The sequence below is a fragment of the Rhipicephalus sanguineus genome, chromosome 9, assembly GCF_013339695.2.
Source record: "Rhipicephalus sanguineus isolate Rsan-2018 chromosome 9, BIME_Rsan_1.4, whole genome shotgun sequence".
Lineage (NCBI taxonomy): Eukaryota > Metazoa > Arthropoda > Arachnida > Ixodida > Ixodidae > Rhipicephalus > Rhipicephalus sanguineus.
In genome coordinates this window covers 21,880,576-21,900,387 of record NC_051184.2, presented here as the reverse complement: position 1 = coordinate 21,900,387, position 19,812 = coordinate 21,880,576, and the positions used below count along the sequence as shown (strand labels likewise).

General features: G+C 49.2%; 1 protein-coding gene across 1 annotated transcript in view; it reads left to right on the top strand.

Annotated features, from left to right (window-relative positions):
- The window catches only part of LOC119405392 (uncharacterized), a 165,323-nt gene that overhangs the window by 120,778 nt on the left and 24,733 nt on the right, over positions 1-19,812 (top strand). The window contains exon 9 of the mRNA XM_037672230.2: positions 4,295-4,376. Within this exon, the coding sequence (XP_037528158.1) occupies positions 4,295-4,376 (82 nt within the window). The remainder of the gene's footprint in view (positions 1-4,294; positions 4,377-19,812) is intronic.

Genomic DNA, 19,812 nt, shown 5'->3' with positions numbered 1-19,812 from the left:
ATACACGGCCGCTCGAGCGGCCGTGCGTTATACGTACCAGAACTTATATTAATCCTTATACGTACCAGCACTCATGTATCCATCACGAGGCAAATACAGCGCACACCTCACGAAGACTGACACAAGGAACACAAGTTTCGGGTTTCTTGTTTTCCTCGTGTTCTTTCTGTCACACTTCGTGAACGGTGTGCTGTATTTGTCTTGTGATAATCAAGAACCTCGAGATGTGTTATTCAGACTTATATTCACCTTCCCAATCCACAGGCGCACCTTGGAAAGTGACTTGCAACCGTCCGTTTAATCGTGATCGAATTTCGAATCCACGCAGTCACCAACCGATGTCGATATTGAGTCGAACGCTCCCATTCGACACGTTTTACTCACCACGTGCGCAGGTATTCGTGAAACGACTTTTCAACTCACGACGGAGATCGAAGAATGTAGGCTCAAACACCTGAACACCCGAACGCTTCATTTATCATCTGATACCTCTTGAATCACGAACAAGGCGACCACGCCTCCATGCCTCTAAGTGGCAGTTCTTCCGTTGACATAATAAATATATGGGTATATGTGGCACGACGACCTCGAGTTTACCAGCAGTCAGGCACACTTCCCAGCCATTTTACTGGGCCTATTCACTCTACGCGGCCTGAGATTTGTCGTTGCCGCACTATATTCACTGCAACGACTTATTTCGTGCTTGGAAGTCTGTGAATCATTATTTTTCTTTTGTAAGTAGCCACCTAGGTTTCCTCGTCGTCTTTCTGCCGCAACTTGACTCAAGTGCACCGCAATCATCATTGAAGTTATAAAGATTCAGATAACCACGGCCTGTCATGTCCATGGAACGAGGTGTAGGAGCAGGGATCATATATGTTACACCGAGGGCCAAGTCTTCCAAGACATAAAACTACTTCAATGAAGATAAAGAGTAGCATCAAAGTAATGCGGCCTCGTTAATGTTGCCAGCACTTGAATTCTACGCGTATTGGTGTGAGAGTAGCGCAAAGCGCGTATACACATGGGAACGCTCGTGTCACGACAAAACCATTTCGATTCGTCCGTACACGAGAGACGATGGCACGCGAACATGCAGTGCTTCAACCAATGAGAGACGGGATATAAGCGGACGCCGCAAAAGTATAGCAATCATACACCTTTTTCTCACTTGGTGCGAGTGCCCTAATACCAGGGTAAGCTGCAGCAGCCGTGGCTTTACGCTTTATGATCAAGCCCGGCCTACCGTACACGGACTACAGGCCTTGTTACTTGCCTGGGACAATACGCGAAGACACTGAGAATGAAAAATAAGGCTCATTAGTGCCGGGCTGTGTACTTAAATCGCCCCCTTTTGCGGTCCCCTGTACGATGTCGAGGTTTGAAGGTCCGCCAGCGATTGCCCCGAGGGGCTGCTCTTTGATGAGGCAACAAAGAACCGTAGGCGGCGTTAACTTGCACGGCGTTCACTCCTGTTAGATCGGTGCAGCATTTTGGAAACTACAGAACGTGCCTACGCATTCGCCATGGCCTCTGTAAAAGCGTAAAGTTTAGTATTAAAGAAACACTGGCATGTGTGCATATGTCAGCAGTTACTGCACTCCACATGTAGTCGAAGTGCCGAACGTGGTATACCGCTGGTTATCTGCCAACGCGTACATGGTGGACTATGTAGTGATACTCGGGCACTGCCAGTAAATCACGCCTTTACAAAGACGTCAATATGTTTAATTGACAGATTGATCCTTCTCGCGCTTTCGTGAGGATGATCTCAGGTTGACTCATTTTTCTGGCAACCTCAATCTTATAGAGGATTAAACGATAATATATGTGGTTTTATGTGGATAATATATGTGGTTAAACCACAATATGATTATTAGATACGCCATTGTGGAGGACTCCGGAAATATCGACCATCTGGGTGTTCTTTAACGTGCACTGACGCCGCACAGTACACGGTCCTCTAGAATTTCGCCTCCACAGAAATGCGACCGCCGCGGCAGGGATCGAACCCGTGACCTTCGGGTCAGCAGCCAAGCACCGTAACCATTGTACCACCGCTGCGGACTCCCAATTGATTGAAGCAAAGAGTAATTTTCAGAAGAGTATATTATACTCGTTCATAATGTAATGTCTGTAGACTGACAATGACGATTACCTTTATAGTCTGCTTTGTGTTTACCGTTTGAAGTAAGCTGTTTTACAGCGAATGAATACGCTTCCGCGAAGCAAAAGAGTGCACAAGACTGCACATGCATCTCTTTCCTGATTGGCCGATGAAGCTCGCTGTAGCTTACACAGCGCTGCACGCTCTTAGTGGGACAAAATGCGCGGATCGCTTCTTGATCGCGGGTTATAGACAAAAACAAATAAATATAAAACCAGGAAAACAGAGAAACGCTAAAAATTCTGTGCATAGATGCGAGACGGCGGCGTCTGTGGGGTACGGGGCGCCCTCTAGAAAACCGGTCAAAGCAAGATTTATCTCGTCGTCTATCGGTTTTATTCGGTCCCGTGTATATATGGCGTACGGTGAAGGGGGGGGGGGGGTGGAAGCGTAACGTATGATCTTATTTGCTAGGTGGCTATTAAAAGAGAAAAAGCGGGTGACTGATGCGTCATTTATCCGAGGCGGGCCGGCGCCGTCCGAGCTTGCGCGCGGCTTTTGCAACGGAGCCGGGTCCCCCCGATACTCATTTGAGCTAATGCGAACCGCAGCTGCTTTACGGATAGCGACTTGTTTTCTTTTTTTTTAATATTTACTCGTTAGTTTACTCGGTGTAGTAAGGATCGCCGAAATATTTGCTTGTTCCTGTGCGGTCGTTGTACATCAGCGGTGGAGCTTTACAGTGAAGCGAGTTGCACCGAATCTAGCGAATATATCGAGGAAGTGCTTCGATTTTGTTTACTTTGTATACAGGGATCACGAATGCTGTCCGGTCAAATTTGTATGGCCTGACGGTGAACCACTTGGGCAGCTTGCCCAATGTCACGTTGTGGCCTTCTTTTTTTTTTCTGAATAAGAAGGTGACCTTATCCAGCCATCATATCAGAATAACACTTATTCTTGAACAAGCTGGCGTGATTTTGTGAACATGACTTTTGGGCGCTAAAACAACAGATAGAGAGAGAAAGACACACACGCAGAGCGCCAGCTATCAACAGACTTTATTGTAAATAGAAGATGGGGCGTCGTGCCATTCTAGCACATAGGAAATACGAGGGATGGGACGTAACAATGGAAGTTCAGATAAACCTGCATTGCACATGCAAAGATAAACCTGCACTGTTACGTCACATTCCTTGTTTTTGCGCATTTGCTACGATGGCACCACGCCCCATCCTCTGTTTTCAATAAATTCAGTTGATAGTTCGTATTCTGTATGTCTCTGTGTTTCTTCCTCCAGCTGTTGTTTAAGCGCCCGAAGGTCACGTTTACCACTACATCAGAGTTTTACGCAATCTACATTTCTCATCCTCTTGCGATAGACATTGCAATGTACGGTCACCGCCATAGTTATTCAGAAGCATGCGTTAAGCGTCTTTCTTTGTCTACGGCGCAGTGTGCACGAAGTTTCTGGTTTTCAAGCCACGAATTTGCTACGGAGCATTCGAGGTACACAATTTATAAATGCGCTCATTCCCGAGTGCACCCGAACCGTAAGTATTGCAGAGAGCATCTTGACTGTGCCCAACAATGACTCTGCCCAAACATGAGTGTCACCGAACCATGAATGCAAGGCGAATGAATGGCTTAAAGTGTCAACAACATTTATAGCCCTCATAAAACATAGTTGCTTATTTTTGTCAGTCGCTTTACCACGCGACGTTCGCCGTTGCGAGATTGCGAATCTTCTTTCTTCCTTTCTCACCTATCTATCTATCTATCTATCTATCTATCTATCTATCTATCTATCTATCTATCTATCTATCTATCTATCTATCTATCTATCTATCTATCTATCTATCTATCTATCTATCTATCTATCTATCTATCTATCTATCTATCTATCTATCTATCTATCTATCTATCTATCTATCTATCTATCTATCTATCTATCTATCTATCTATCTATCTATCTATCTATCTATCTATCTATCTATCTATCTATCTATCTATCTATCTATCTATCTATCTATCTATCTATCTATCTATCTATCTATTACTGAAGGAAACAAATTATTCTGCGAGTACTAATTGCGAGCAAACTTTTTCGTTAAAACAAACGAATAACAACAACCTTCCTTTCGGTGAGCACTTTTCATTGATTTCATTTTTTTCCTTTGCTTGAAGGTCCGTACGAGATCTTCGTGCGGGAGTTGGTCGCCATGGATGGTGTGGACAGCAGCGAGATTTTGTTGGTCGATAGCCACGGGTAAGTTATGACCACTGTTTTTTTTTTTCTAATCATTTCTTAAGAACAGCGACTCGTGAAACCTTACTCAAACTTCTTCGCTTAATGCGCCCCATTACACCGTAGCTTGTCGAGTTGTATTTTCGCTTTCGGTAGTTTGTCAAGAAAATCTTATTAACGGGGCCGAAAATGCGCATCGTAGTTACAGTTTGGATATGTGTTTGAAAGTGCCGAACGCCGTGCCCTGTCGGAAACTGTCAAGCTGGTTTTCACGCAGCACAATTGTGTCCCTGACATATTCGTGGTCAGAATATATCCGGAACTGTAATTTCCGCGTAACTGTCGCATTGTAATTGTCATTTTCGTTGACGCTCGCCATGTAGCTTCGCTGTAACCATTACAACAACAATCTTTTGGCCACGACATCTTGGGCTGCACACAGTTTAGTTGGGGCAAATAATTACTATACCCGCGGTAAATTCAAGCTCTTTGGATGGTGTTAGCTCCTAACCTTGAGCTCCTAACCTTTATCCATACCTTCATAATTTCCCTTAAAGATAACTAGAGAGAATTATGTCTATGGAGTCCAGCTGCCATGGATCTATAGGCGACGCTTAATGCATAGATTACCCATGTTCTTCGTACTACGAGCTCCAGCGATGTGTTTCCTGTGGTGTCCACTTTAACTCGCAAGGAAACTTCATGCTTGGTTATGTTGCTAAGAGATATTGCTTTGTTTAACGTGAGGCTCCAGAGACAATGCAAGATGCGCTCGTGTTTAGACTATTAATATGCACACGCTTAAAAGTTTTACATCCTTATAGGTGTACTGCTGCCTCCACGATTAACACCCCTAACTTCACGGCAATAAAAAAAATTATTACACGCGACAGCTTTCTCTAACTACCTATATACATAGCCACCGCGTGGTGCAGTGGCTACGGTGCTCGGCTGCGGACACGAAAGTCGCCGGTTCGATCCAGGCCTTGGCGGTTGCATTTCGATGGAGGCGTAATGGTAGAGGCCCTTGTACTTATATTAAGGTGCAAGATAAAGAACCCCAGGTGGCTGAAATGTTCGGAGCCCTACACTACGGCGTGCCTCATAATCATATCGTGGGTTTGGCGCTTAAAACCTCAGATATTATTAACTATTGCGATGACAAGGAACGACACTGGGGTCCGGGCGCGCGGGGAGCTGATCGAGGCAGAGGAAGAAGAGGGGCAGAATAGAACTCTTTCATTGATGCGTACGTGTTTTTTTGTATATTCATTGCTATTATTTATTTATTTATTCTCTTTATTGGCATCAGCATTCAATACTCAAAATATTAAAAAAAAAATTTTTTTTGTAAGACTTCTTGGCCAATCCCCCTGAGTGGATATGAGCCATGCAGTAGAGGACACTACTACTACTAGAACAGCCGGCCCAGGAACGAGTGCTGTCTCTGTGTCTGAGTTCACTACAATGGCGCAGTCTACGACTACTGAACCTTAAAGGGCCCCTCACCAGGCCACATAGCAAATTTTAGTTAGACACTGGTAGTTGTTGTAAGCCGAATGAAGAGCAGTATGCCACAAGAATTTTTCAAATCGGTTCATTACGAGCTGAGAAAAACAATAATTTGTAGCGGCGCGAAACCATGATGCGAGGAGGCGAGTTTCAAACCCTTGCCACTCGCCCCGTGTAGCTTTAGCAAGCCAAATCCCTTCCCTGCCCTCTTCACTTGACACATACGCATGAACACGTCATGCGCATGACGTGCCCGAGCCAGCCCGAGCACGCGAGCGGCGTTGCACGGCCGCTACCTTTGTTTTTATGTAGCGGCCATGGGCGTTTTGTCGGCGTTCTCTGTGGTGTACTGCCTGTTTCTGCGGGACAGGCATGAAAGCTGAGACATTTGTACGGGCACGAGAGTGGCGGTATCATGAGCCAGTGCCGCATTAACATTTAATTGGACGCGGTAGAATAAGTGAGTATAGTGAGCGCTCGATCGCGCCAGAAAATTACTTTCGTTTCCAGGGCTGGCGTCTGCTCGATGCGCTAACCGCGGGGACACGAATGCATGGGAAAGGGAGGCACATTAGCCACGCATCTCGTAGCAATTCACGAAAAAAAAATGAAAAGGACGCACACATTATCTTCGTGTGTCTCATTATTTCTTTCAGGTTTTATTAATCTATTCAACCAACAAATTACACAAACTACACATGTCGTGTCAAATAATTATCGAAGTGTCACCTGCTACTGTTGGCGACGTCAGAGCACAGTCGTCTACGTAGAGGAGCGACGTCACAGCACTACCATCTACGTAGGGCCATCTTCTCATGTACGTCATCCCCTCATTCTCTAAAGCGCGCGCCCGCGAGAGGAAGGGCAAAGAGCGTTCACCTTGAAATTTGACCCATTTCCACGGCGCGTAGCGTTGCAAATTTTGGCAGACGTGATCATGAACGCCCAGTGTATGCATTGCGCTCGTTAGCTCAAAATTGTCAAACCTGGTGAGGGGCCCTTTAAGGCTGAAGCCACCTGTAAGTGCTCGTAGGCCGTCGGCGTTGCGGGTGTCTCCATCGAAGGAACGCCGTCCACGCTTCCTCGCTCATGGACACCAGGTCCCTACTTCTGCCGGTAGAACCTATGCCACCATTCGAGGACGGCGTCCAGGCCTCCTCGGTGGCCAAAGGGCAGGTTTACCCCGGCGCCGTCACGACAGCGTACGGCCTCCTGTAGCCCGGGAACGCTGTTCACGCTTCCCGTGGCGACAACCTGTCGCTCAGGGCTTCCTCGGCACCTGAGCTGCTGAGGGGTGCTGGCCAAGTGCCCGCTGGCAAGGATCCCGCCGCAATGAGCACAGGGACCACTACCTCCTCGGGCGTCAGCGTTGGCTCCGCGTGCGGATCACCTGAAAGCGCCGCCGAGCTTTCCCGTACTATAGCGCGTCTCCGCGTCACGGTCAACGCCTTGACAGCGTCGAGCTCTGCGCTGTTTCCTGCGATCGTGCCGGAATTGTGCGCCATCAACGCTATGTTGGATATAGCCGCCTCACACGACCTTGAGGCGAGCTCACCCAAGCAGCGCAGCGAGTTCCGGTGTACTCTCACGCAGCTCTCTAACCAACTGGGCTGCTTAGCGTCCGCGCTGTCCGGTTTTTCGCCTGCCGTCCGACCACCGCCGGCTGCCTGCGAACTACAGGAGTTCAATGGCTTTGAGGAGGACGCCGACAACTGGGTAGCGACCGTGAACGCTCTCGGAGCTCGCATGGCGTGGACGGAAGAGCAGAAGTGGTGTGTAGCCATAGACCGCCTTCGAAATGGTGCCGCGGCGTGGCATAGGTACGAAGGCGCGCGGCAACAGTCCTGGGCGGAGTGGAGCTTCAAGCTCATTGCTGCGTTTGGCAGGAATCCCAACCACCTCTCTGCCACCACCCAGTCCATCCTGACCGCCACCGCCGATGGAGCTCAGGAGAGATTTCACTTCGATGCTTCAGCTGTGCGCTGCAGTTTACCACTTGAGCATTCAGGCTCCGCGTCGGTATCCGACACGCGTTCATCACAGCCAGAGATCACTTCCGAATACGGACCTCGGGAAGGGCGTCACTCCGACCACGCATCAGCCGAGAACCCTCCCGACTGTGCAGCTGTGCCCTGCAATACCTCTAGGGAGTGCTTGTGCGTTCCGCCAAGCGGGAGGCACAGAAACATGCTGCAAGGTGGGCTTCGCGGTTCGGATCTCACATTCCGCATCGGGATCCACCTCACGAACATCCTTGCAAGCGGCCAATACCACCTCAAAGTCGGAACTGTCGGAGTCGCGGTCCCCCAGTTTATCTTCGCTCGTAGACATGGAGATCCGACCGCCTGTACAACTACGATTACAGAGATCAGACTTCGCAATGAATTTCCATAACCGGGTGGACGTTCCAACACCACAACCTGACCTGCACTCAGATAGCGGGAACATCCTCTCTGACCAGTTGGCGCCACATCCGCAGACTTCGCGGCAGTCACTGGCCGAGTGTGGGAGCGTTTCGGCAGACGGAGCCGGCACCGACCATTCCGGCTACATGATGTGCGAGCTTCCTGAAGATGACAAGCGCGCCATTCTGACTCCCGGAGTACCGCCTGAACGCCGCATTGAAGACCACGAAAGTATTCTCGTCGCCATAGAGCTAACCACTCATGGTTCGGAGAGTGACCAACTCGGCCAAAGCATCGAGGTTCCGGCGAACAACTGTTGACAACGACTGCGGCGTGGGATCCAGTAATGATTGCGTTCACACGTACAAATGTGGTACGGAGCCACCAAAGATCATCTTTCGTTGTTGTGACCGCAGAACAAAGAAGGGCGATGACAGCAAGGAAGAGAGAGCTGCGTCGCATCACGATAATAGCATCCCGCAGTCTCTCCGAGCTTACACGCATTCTGTGTTGCGCAAGTATTTTCCGGCTTGGCATGCAAGCATGCATAAACACCACGCAACCAAACTGAGACGGTATAATCGTCTGCTAGGCGTGCGACGACAACTGCATCACACTCAGTGTCGCCCACCCGAGACACTTCTGGCCGATCCCCAAGCCGAGTTCCAGCATGGTTGGGACCGTCCACCGCGATGCAGCCAACACCGTCCACCAGAGGCACTGTCAACAGCTCCGCGCGCTCGCAGTCATGGCCGAGTGTAATGACAAAGAACGACACTGGGGTCCGGGCGCGCGGGGAGCTGATCGAGGCAGAGGAAGAAGAGGGGCAGAATAGAACAGCCGGCCCAGGAACGGGTGCTGTCTCTGTGTCTGAGTTCACTACACTATCTATACAATGAGGAAAGCCGTCGTTAAAAAAAAAAAAAAAAACATTGCATCAATTCTAACCACCTGGTGCGCACAGAACTATATGACAATAGATTTTGGCAGCCACATCGCTGGGTTTATAATTCATTGCACTTATCGCGTTTTCTGTTGCGTCTGTCAGAATTTGTACTCGTTGTTAAGGCTCGGCAAACAAGAAAATTGTGTTTGTTGACTTCATCCCTTAAACACTATGGCTTTAGCCACAAAACAATCAAGTACCCTTTGTACACACGTAAAGGTATATAAAGAGCGTTTTATTCGCAGGACTTTAACACCATTAAAGTTGCTAAAGGTTTTAGTGTGTACCAGGCTATGCGCGTCAGTAGCTACAATACGCCACCGCAACCACGAACACCATCGTGATAGGGGCTTCCGCAGCTTTTGGAATGCGAAGTCCGATGCTGATACTGAGCATGCGACCTTGGTGTCGGGAGTGATGAACGAAAAACGGGCGTCACTGTAGCTTGCTGAACGGCGTGTCTTCTACAAGACAGGCCGCGTGACGCATCGGTCGCGAGAAGACGTCGACACGGACACGACTGCAGAGCGCGATGACGCGCCAACGCGGTCGAGGCCTGAAAAGCTTGGTGACGTTGACAAAATAGTGGCAGTAAACGCGAGCAGGACATGACAGCGCGTGGCAACAAGGAAACAAGGGTTGTCACCCGTCCTGTGCACAGCAGGACGCGACTGGACGTGTCGTGCAGGCTGGATATAGTTGTCTCCATGCACGTGTACGACGTTTCTTTCTTTCTTTCTTTCTTTTCCGACGTGACTAACGACATTGCGCCGTTGTGTAAGTGCCATATACGCATTTTTGTCATTGGGATGTCGTCCTTGACTACGTCACAAATAGGGCACATATACGCGTCGACTCGTCGACAATTCCACGAAGTAATGCTAGCAAAATTAGCATATTTCGCGAAAGAAATGTTTTCGGTGCCTCAAAAAACGAAGCTTCCTAGTTGACAAAAAATTTACGATCAAAGAGGTTGGCGTGCAGAGACGGACACAAATGGAGAAGAGATCAGAGCAACACAAACGCCGTTCGTGTTGTTCTGGTTTGTTCTGTTGAGTCCGTGTCTGCACGCCAAAATTCTTTCATCAAGAATCCGTACCAACCAGCTAAGCTTTATGTCATTCTAAACAAAAAATAAACAAAAAAACGTTGTTTTCGAAAAATCCGGACCGTGGTGAATTTTTCGTCAAATATCCATCATATATGTGAAATCCGTACTGTGGCCTCGTGCTGCTGATGAGAGATTTCCTTTCCATTCCTTTTCTTAAAACTTGGTTCTGTCAGAATAAAGACATGTAACTAATGTGTCCCATCTAGAAAATGTGCACGTCATGCATAGAGTTTCGACAATGTAGCAGTTCAGATACACGCCCCTTCAAAACAAGGCATGCTGTTACACAAACACGCTGACACACGAGACACAAATAGTTCACCACGATGTGGACTATCGTTCTTCATCGGAGAGCTTCTTCATACCGTAATAAATATGTCCCTAAAATTAACCTCTCGAGTTGTTATTGAATTTTTCTCTCCGTTCCCTGTTGTACCGTGACCACGCTTTCTCAACGAGCGAGACACCTGAAAGGAACCACGTCAAGCGATAAAAAATTGATAATAATAGGTTGATATTATATATCTAAGGGGTTGATAATAACAATATCCAGGGTTTTACGTTATGATTGTGAGAAATGACGCAGTTGAGGGGCTCCTGAAGTTCCGAACACCTGGGGTTCTTTAACGTGCACCTAAGTCGAAGCACGCGGGTATACTCGCGGACAACTTTTCTTGGCAATGAAGGAAAGGCTGCGGGGGCGGATCTACTGCACATCTATTGCTCCACGAAGTAGTCCGGTTCGGAGCGCGTTTCAAATGTAGTTTTGGCTTGTGAACCTTCCGTATTTCCTGTGAGGGTAATTTGATTATTCAAGCGGCCGTCACAGGCTTAGACAGCCATTTCTTAGTGAAATTCGTCGCAAGCTCCCTCGGCGAGTCGTCGGAAAAGCTGGAGGGTGACGAGGGCTCACCTGAAGACGAAGACGCCATTTTGACTGTGAGGTGCACGTAAAAGGTGCGACGTTTTCACAGGCGCAAAAACGCGAAATGACACTGCATAAAGCAAAACAAATATAAATATCTCCTTGATGCGCGCTGACCCTCTTTTCAAACAGCGCCCTGTAGAAAATAAAGTAATGTTTTTGTTTTTTTCTCTCATGCAGAAAACACGAACGCAATTGTGGGACTATAATCTTCAGCGGTAGCACACGTGTAGTTCGGCTCTCTAGCCTTCCCTTCATTGCCAAGAAAAGTTGTCCGCGAGTATAGCAGTCAAGTACCATAACCACTAGACCACCGTGGCTGGCAACACGGGGTTGAACACTCTAAATGACACCAGCTGTACACACCGACCGTTGCAGTTCGTTAACCGCAGTTAGTAGCGCGCGTGTTTCACAAAAGACAACAGCCCAGTGTGAGAAGACGGGCCAGTCGAAACAGGCAGGATGATAAAAATTTGGAAACGAGCGCACTCATTCCGCAGTATTCCTGCTTCCTTCTCGAAGCTTCGGGCTTTGGCCGATTACCCAGGGGAGCTTACGCGTCCCTTTGTGCTTGCTTCTTTTTCTTAGCCTTCTTCTTACCCCCCTCCGTCTTCTTTCCTTCAAAAACTCACTCCGCTGCATTCCGGAATCGCTTAATCGGTGGCTGCCGGTCTCTGTCTTTGCGCAAACCCCGACATTATGTCGGGACGAAGCCGCTCTTTTGCTGTCATTAGGCGAGGAGGCTGACGGCTGTTGTCGGCCGCGGCAACCAGCAGCGTCATGCCCGCAGCTCCAGATCTGTGCTAGCTGGCGGCAGGGCCGCCTATTCGTCGACGTCCCCACTATCCGGGCCGACATCGCGGCGAGGCCTCCCTCTTGGCCGAGAAGTACAGTGGCCCTTTGAGACAGTTCTCCGCTGAGTGTCTCGTGCCTTCATCGCATTCTTAGCACAGCCGACGCATGGACGGATGCGACGTTGGTAGTTGCGTGTGTGAGGCGTTTTGTTGTATAAGCCTTCGCATGGTGATGACTGCAGGACTGCCGTGTACACGGCCACTGCAGATTGGTGCGTTGTTTTACGCATTTTTTTTTGTTTTGTCGCTTTGTTGGGTGGTGAGCCCCTATACTTTCGGTTGGCTTTGAAGAGCACAGGAAGGGTCGACGTTCTGAGCAGCCGTCCGCGGCGTCAAGACCGTCGCTATGGGGGCTTCTTTTCCCCTGTGCCTCTTAGTTTCAGGTCGTCGACATTGTCAGCTGTATTTAGCGGCTCCACGTGAAGTGTTGTTGACCCTTTCTTGTCAACCAGAATGTAGCCTGTCGGGCACTGCTCTCATACACCGCCTGTGAGTGGAGGCTAGCGGCTTCTGTTCCGTTTGTAGACTGGGACATGAGCCACAATTCTGGCGAACTTGACGTTGTAGGTATGTTGTTTCTGTATACGCGGAATTCAGTGCTGCTTTTAAATTAGTGGCTCGGGACCATTTCCCCGTAGACACCCGCGGAGTCAAACCATCGCAACAACATGTCTCACCACGTCCTTCTGTAGAGGATCGGCCAAACGTCAGCACTCGTGCGAGGAATGCTGTAGTGAGCTCCGGCGATTTGCAAGAGACGGATCGCGGTTATGTGCATGTACTTCGTCCTCTGTAAAGCTTTGTTGTGGCGTGCCGGACTTTCTGACGAACGACCGTCTTTACGAAGGCGTATGACACGGATATGAATGATGCTGTTATGATGGTATCGCGTGAGCGCCTTAAAGGCACTTGATCTCCTAAGGCTAAGAGTTGTCGATCAAGCAGCGCCAGTGGAAGAAGACTTACAATACTCATAACTGCCTACCATAGGCGTGTGCAGGGTTCCCCCCTGCCCCACTAATGCGCACGCCTATGATACCTATTACAATACTCGTGAACCCGCTCACAATATCTGCCGTGCTCACCGAAGTCACTGCCACTCGAACTTCTAGCTATACAATGCAACGGTCATTGACAGTCGACACTGAATTCCGTATCAACTTTGCAAGGGTAGAAGAACTCTTATTTCGTCTTGCTTGGCACTACGCTCATATTGGCGAAACGCCGTCGGAGGGGCCTCCTTCCTCGGCTCTTTAGCATTCGACTCCCGTCCGCGGCACGTCTACGGGGCCACCCTCCGTAATACATCTCGGACCCCCCTCGGTGCTCTGTACGATCCCCTGGGTGTTCCGCGGATCACGCTTTGAGAGGCGCGTTCGTCTAACGCCGCGAGGGCGGCAGTGTCGCTCTTGCAGGAACGAGTTATTTGCCTTTCACATTTGCGCACACTCGGCAGACGCGGCTGATGCCTTAGGACGGCGACGCGGGCGCGAGGCCCCATCGCGTGCTGCCACGATTAGCTTATACAAGAGCTGCTTATGCTAATACGGAGCGCAAGAGCGATTATCATCGCCGCCCATGCATACATGCATGGACGGACGCTGGCACCAAAAGTGCTGGTTAGGGGCCATTGCCGAGCCATTTTCACTGATGGTCAATGCAGATATGGCGGCGACCCAGTGAATGGCTCGGCGCTAATAGGTCCGGAAGTGGGGCTGCGGGGCATTATCCACTTGCGAGGGGCTAATGGGTAATTTTGCTTTGCCCAAATGCGCCGCTAACTGACGTATCTTTTTTTTTAGTTCTTCATTTTTTACGGCTAAACCTGACTTCGCTGAAGCAACGCGAGCACCGGGGATGTGTTCTGTCGTCAGCAGAAGGCTTGACTGGCTGACGCGGCATTGCGCTGTGGTGAGAGAGGTTACGAGCCCTCCCCGCCCCTTCCTTTTCCAGTTCAACAAACGATTACTATAACGGTGTGTATCTGGCAGCGAATCGTCATAACAGTAACCATTGAAGATAGCACGAACAGCAACGAGGATTGTTGTAGTTCGGGCTTGTTTGTTCACGTACTTCGGGTTTTATAGCGGCAGCTTCAACGGCGACGAAATGACAAGACGACACACAGGCTTCGTTTGTCATGGTTAAACCTGCGCTAAACAAGTGAGGGAGATGGGGTGCTGGATGGAAGACAGGAGGCAGTTTGACCATGACTAAACGCTCCTTGTATACCGTGCAACGGGGAAGGGAGTGGGAGAGAGGAAAATCATGAGAAGGTGGGACCTATTTCAAGCGCGCTGATGGCGCAATGGAAGATCACCATTCTCTCACAAACAGTTATTCAGCTAAGCGCTCTGGTGGCCACTCCGATGCTTCTTGCGGATCGTTGGGCGCCCGCCGTAAGCTAGTGTCCCTGGATATAGTTTTTGACCTCTTGCGTATCCTCCAAGATTCACTATCCTTCACTGAGTGTTAATGAGAGATATTAAGTGAAGTTCGACTGGTACATCACACCAATGGGTAGAGACAAAGTGTGTTTTTTTTAAAGTGGAAACATATAGGCTGCTTCAGAGCCTTCTATTCCAGAATTTTATTTCCTTGCTCAATTAACACAAAAACGAAGGAAAAGGAAAACAAACATTGAAGAACACCATACACACGAACGCAAGCGTACAACAAATGTATGTACACCGTAAACACAGCCCAGATCATATAGAATGGCCACCAATCACACTGCAGTCCTATGGGTGATGATAGTCAGCTTGTGTTGAGAGTCAACTGATGTTGATGGTCAGATGATGTAATGTTAGGAGTCAACTGGCGTTGATAGTCGGATGATGTTGAGAGTCAATTGACGTTGATAGTCATATGGCGTTCAGACTAAATTGACTTTCATTGTCAGATGATGTTGAGGGTCAGCTAATGTCGATGGCCAGCTGATGTAATACCGAGAGTCGACTGATGTTGACAGCTGGCTGATGTTGAGGGTCCTTCCAAACGGCTGCCTCGCTGGTCTCCTTTGGTGCCACACCGGGCCCCCCATTTCCCGGCTCGCTTTTACACACTTGGGCGACGCGAACGGAAGACCGCGGGCAAGACGAGAGGAAAAGAAAAGTCACACGCGAAAGCCACACGATGGGAAACGATCCTAATCCTCTCCGCTTTTATCCCGAAGTCTACGGCGACCTGCGAATGAGAGAGGCGCGGTGAGCGCCTTGGCGGCCGGCGCTAATTACACGCGTCGAGCGCGGTCAAGCCGAGACGCTGGAAAGAGGGAAAGGCAAATTACATAGCGGCAAGGCTTCGAACGAAATCTTGTTCCTTCCTTTCTGAGGGTCGTTCTTCACCGTCGCGCCGTATACAGCCGCCAGAGGGGGCGAGTGTCCTCTATGGAGTGTGCGTGTGTGAGAGATAGAGAGGGGAGGTCTCGTTACCGTTCTCGGAGAGCCCGTCATTTCCTCCCGCTCCCCTGTTTGCCGCAAACGCTTCGAGAAACCGGGAGTGCTGGTGCACCGTTTAGCGTTTAGCAATCAGTGGGACCGGAACGCAGTTAGAACGTTGTCGTGTGCTAATTTTGTGCAGTACGGCGGAAACCGTAGAGGTTCCTGGGCCGAGCTCACTCGTTCTCACGCTCTGGAGGAGTATCCACCGCTATGGAAAGCTTTGCAATAGATATATCCTCACTCTCTGTAATTAGAAGAGCACTAATGAAGAAATTAAGTATTTGAAGCCACTTTGCGCGAAGCGTGGCACTGAGCAAATGATTATGGGCTTGAATAAGTTAGTCTTTAATAGTTCGAATAGGTGCACTAGTACAGGGGCGTTTGAATTTCCGTGTTATGTGATCGTGAACTGCTTTCGGAGCACGCCCGCTCAAGGGCATTACGCTGAAGACGTATCTGGATCGTGGTATTTGGTCGTTAAAGAGACAGCGCACAGTTCATATTCACGCTTCTTTTGCAGACGTTGCAAACCTAAAGAAACACTATAGCAGTCAACGCTGCAACTTAGCAGTTTATATTCGGAAACTATTCTTTCAAAACTCTACTTTGAATACACCAGCGGCCGATTACTTGATTATTACACTGAAGGTAATCAAGACCACATTTCCTTGTATAGTGAATTTCGGGCAAAGAATCTTAGGCCAGTACACGACGCTTCAGCCAGTATGGAAATGATGGGTAGTACGTGGATATGGCTAAGCTTTCGTCTTTCGGCACCGTGTGGCCTGCAGCCACTTTGTAGCAAGACAAAGTTCAGCAAATGTTCAGCACTCCCACTTCACCACCTTGACCATTTTAGGCGGACCAAATCTAATCAGCTAACGAGGTTCACAATGAGCCATTCCTTTATCCGAAGCAAAGCCAAAACACATAAACAAAGCCACAAGTGCGTTCGAAGCCGCAAGCACGAAGACTAGGCAAATCTATGTACTACCCATCATTCCCATGGCGGTTGAACGATCGCAGCGCCACAGTTCCCTCTAGTGAATATTGTAGGAAACTCTATGGAATGGCGTACGTGGTTCCGCGGCCACTGCACAGAAAAGCGAGTGACCGGCAATGCGAACCCATGCTTCGGAATGTTCGCACGGGTATTAGCGCTAGCGCGAATACACACGCTCGTTTTCTTCGCGTGTACCCTTCCTGTCGCCGTACCCTCCACTCGAGAGGGGTTCCGTTGGAGCCGCACCCTCCTCATATGTGCGGGCACACACTCGCATACTTCCTGTTTGGTAAATGCGCGGCAGCGGCCATTTCCTTTCCCGTAAGAAGCGTGACGCCGTTGAGAGTATGCCTGGACGAAAGGGACCGTACCGATATACGAGGAAACCCTTGCTGGAGCACGAACCGAGAGTGATTTGCAGTTATTGGTACAAAGGAGGCGAAGTGGGGTGTGCGATTATGTTTTTTTTTTTAGCATTTGTGCAACTTGAATGTTAGGGACAGCTCGAGACGACGGACAGTTCAACGATTTTACGGATTATATGCTCCTACATGCAGTTACGCCCAAGTGTTTGTGCAAAAGCTCGAAACGTAGCTGGACCAGGGGCGGAGTTCACAAAGCTTTGCGTTCATAAGTTAAGTTTGCCATTAGCAAGCTGTTCGTGAAGCTTGTGACTGACTCGTGACTAAAGGTCTTTTTTTTTGGGGGGGGGGGGGGGGGGGCAGGGATGTTCTCAGCTAACATGCGTGGATTAAGTTACAGATGTAGTGTTGTAAATTTAAAGAAGTGCAACCCTTCCTGTTCAATATTCTTCAAGGCCAACTCTTTCATGTCAGTGTTGTATCGTAGAAACAACTGGAGGATAACGTAGTCATTGGACTGAGATACTACAACAACGCATAGCGAATATTAGGCAATGTAAGCAGTAATTTCGCCGTATTTAGCGAGTGATCAATAGCACTAGCCATCTTTACTTAGCTAACATTAGCCACAGTTTAGCGAACACCAACCAACGTCGGCTTGTTGGAGTCACGCGACTCAGATGCTCTGTTAGACTGCGCTGCCTTTGGTTCCGTCCCATACTCTTTTGTCAGAAATCTGGCTTGGTACGTCCTTACAGAAGGGTGATGGAAGAGGCCAGAGACATTGCCTGAAAAAAAAAAGTCCCTTTCACGCTGTTCGTTTTGACTAGCGCTTTAACCAGAAGTGTGAACACAGGGCAAGGCTTGTATCTCCTTAAGGCGAAAGCCGCATATGTCTCATGCAGTGCCGTAGCCAGGGGGTGGCACACCGGGCCCGTGCCTCCCCACCCCCCGAAATTTTTTTCTACTGTGGGATACCTTACCTTACCTACTGTGGGATACCTTACACTTACCTGCCTGCACCCCATGTCGGATCAAAGGTGTGTCATCCCCCCCCCCCCCCTCCCCAGAAAAAAAATTCTGCCTACGCCACTGGTTTCATGAGTAAAAGAAATCTGGCGTACGGTGGCATCGTGAACATGCATACATGGCACCAAAAGTCACGGGATCAAGTGATGACGTCACATGATGACATCGCTGCTTGGTCAAACGTGGATCCATCCCTGAGGAAGGAAGGAAAGAGGAAGGCAGAGAGGTTAGCCAGAAGAAAACTTCCGGCTGGCCACCCTATACGAGGGGGATTCGGGAAGCGGAATAGAGATATGAGACAGGATGTACAAAACTGGGTGACGTGCAGAAATCTTTAGCACTTGGGGCATTATATTTGACTGAGAACATCTAAGTAATTTAATGAGCGCCTCGTGAGAGAGCAATAGTAGTTACCTTGGTGACCCTCAGCGACCAGAGCTAGGCATTCACAAGAGCTGCTGCGTTCGCACGGACTGTAATTACCGTCAGCCTAACCTTATCGGTAAGTGGACTAGTAATGGTATTCAAGAAAAGGTCCACAGGGCCACCGAAGCAGTACTGTTCGAAAAAGAAAAATAGATAAGGAAATGTCGACGATCCAATCCGTATTACGGCCACGGCAGAACAGAACACGTTAGACCAGCGAGATGCAACGTGGTTTTGAAAATGGATGCGAGCGTAGACTGGGACCGGACCCTCGCCTCGTTGTCCAGTTTATAACGTATCGCCGTGACGAAGGTCGCGGCGGTTCTCGCTCGCTGAACGCGGTTAACGAGTTTCCGAAAAGTACATAAGAGAGGCGAAACGAGAACAATAAAACTAGTCCGATGGGTTCACTCTTACGGAGTAACGAGCTGCGGTGCGCTTCGAGGCCCGATGATACAGCGGCGATGGCTGTTTTTGCTTGCCCTTCGAGCAAGGGCAATGAAAGAAGAACCACGCAGGAGCGACCCAGTCACCCAGTCGAACTGACCCGAAGTGCACGGCATGCTGTGGCTGCCTGGCTGGCGGGCCGTCTCCTTCCTGCACGCTCACACACACACTCTCTCCCTCACGAAAACAAGAGAGGAGGAACGGTTCTGAGAAAGCCGGGAAAGGTGGCGAGGACGAGAGCCGGACGCCGACTGCCTCCGTAGCCCCGCGCCGCGTGCAGGTCATCATCAGCCGCCGCCGCCGTCGCTCGCTGCACGGCCGCGAGTCTCGGAAGCTGTAATCTCCGGACCCCATCTTGCCTATTTCAAAGAACTGTGGCTCCGATCACCCGGAAGTACCGTGCAGCACTGTGTAAGCTGCAGTCTCGCAGCCAGTCCCGAGAACAGGCGTAGAGACAGACCACGTTGGCTTTTGGGCCTTCCTACAGACATGTGTACGGGCTTGTGTTTGTTTGTTTGATATTTTCCCGTTGCTTTGCATTAATCAATAGAACAAATTATTTACTTTAAAGAATAACCATCAGTACTTATTTATAACACACGTATGTACTCCGTGCTTAGAAACTTAGAATACAGCAAATTGGTTCTGCTGAATCCCACAAGGTGGCGGAAGAGTTAAGAAAGTGAAATTGACAGTCACTCGTTTGTAGCACGAAGCCGCAGGGAAATCCATTCGACTTTCTCAGAAGCAAAGCTTCTTAGTTGCCGAAACTAAGAAGTGCTCACAAAAGTGTACTTTTGTGAGCATAAATATTGTATAACTTCAAACAAGGTTGGAATTGCCACGTTACCCATTTCTTATGCATGTAACGCGCGGGTTTCATTTAGTATTTCCGCATGCTTGTGTGTCTCTATTGTATACGCCTTGTATATGGGGGCTTGGGTTTTGCTCAAGCGAGCTGTTTAGCTTTTCGTCCAAGCTTGTCCACGTCTAC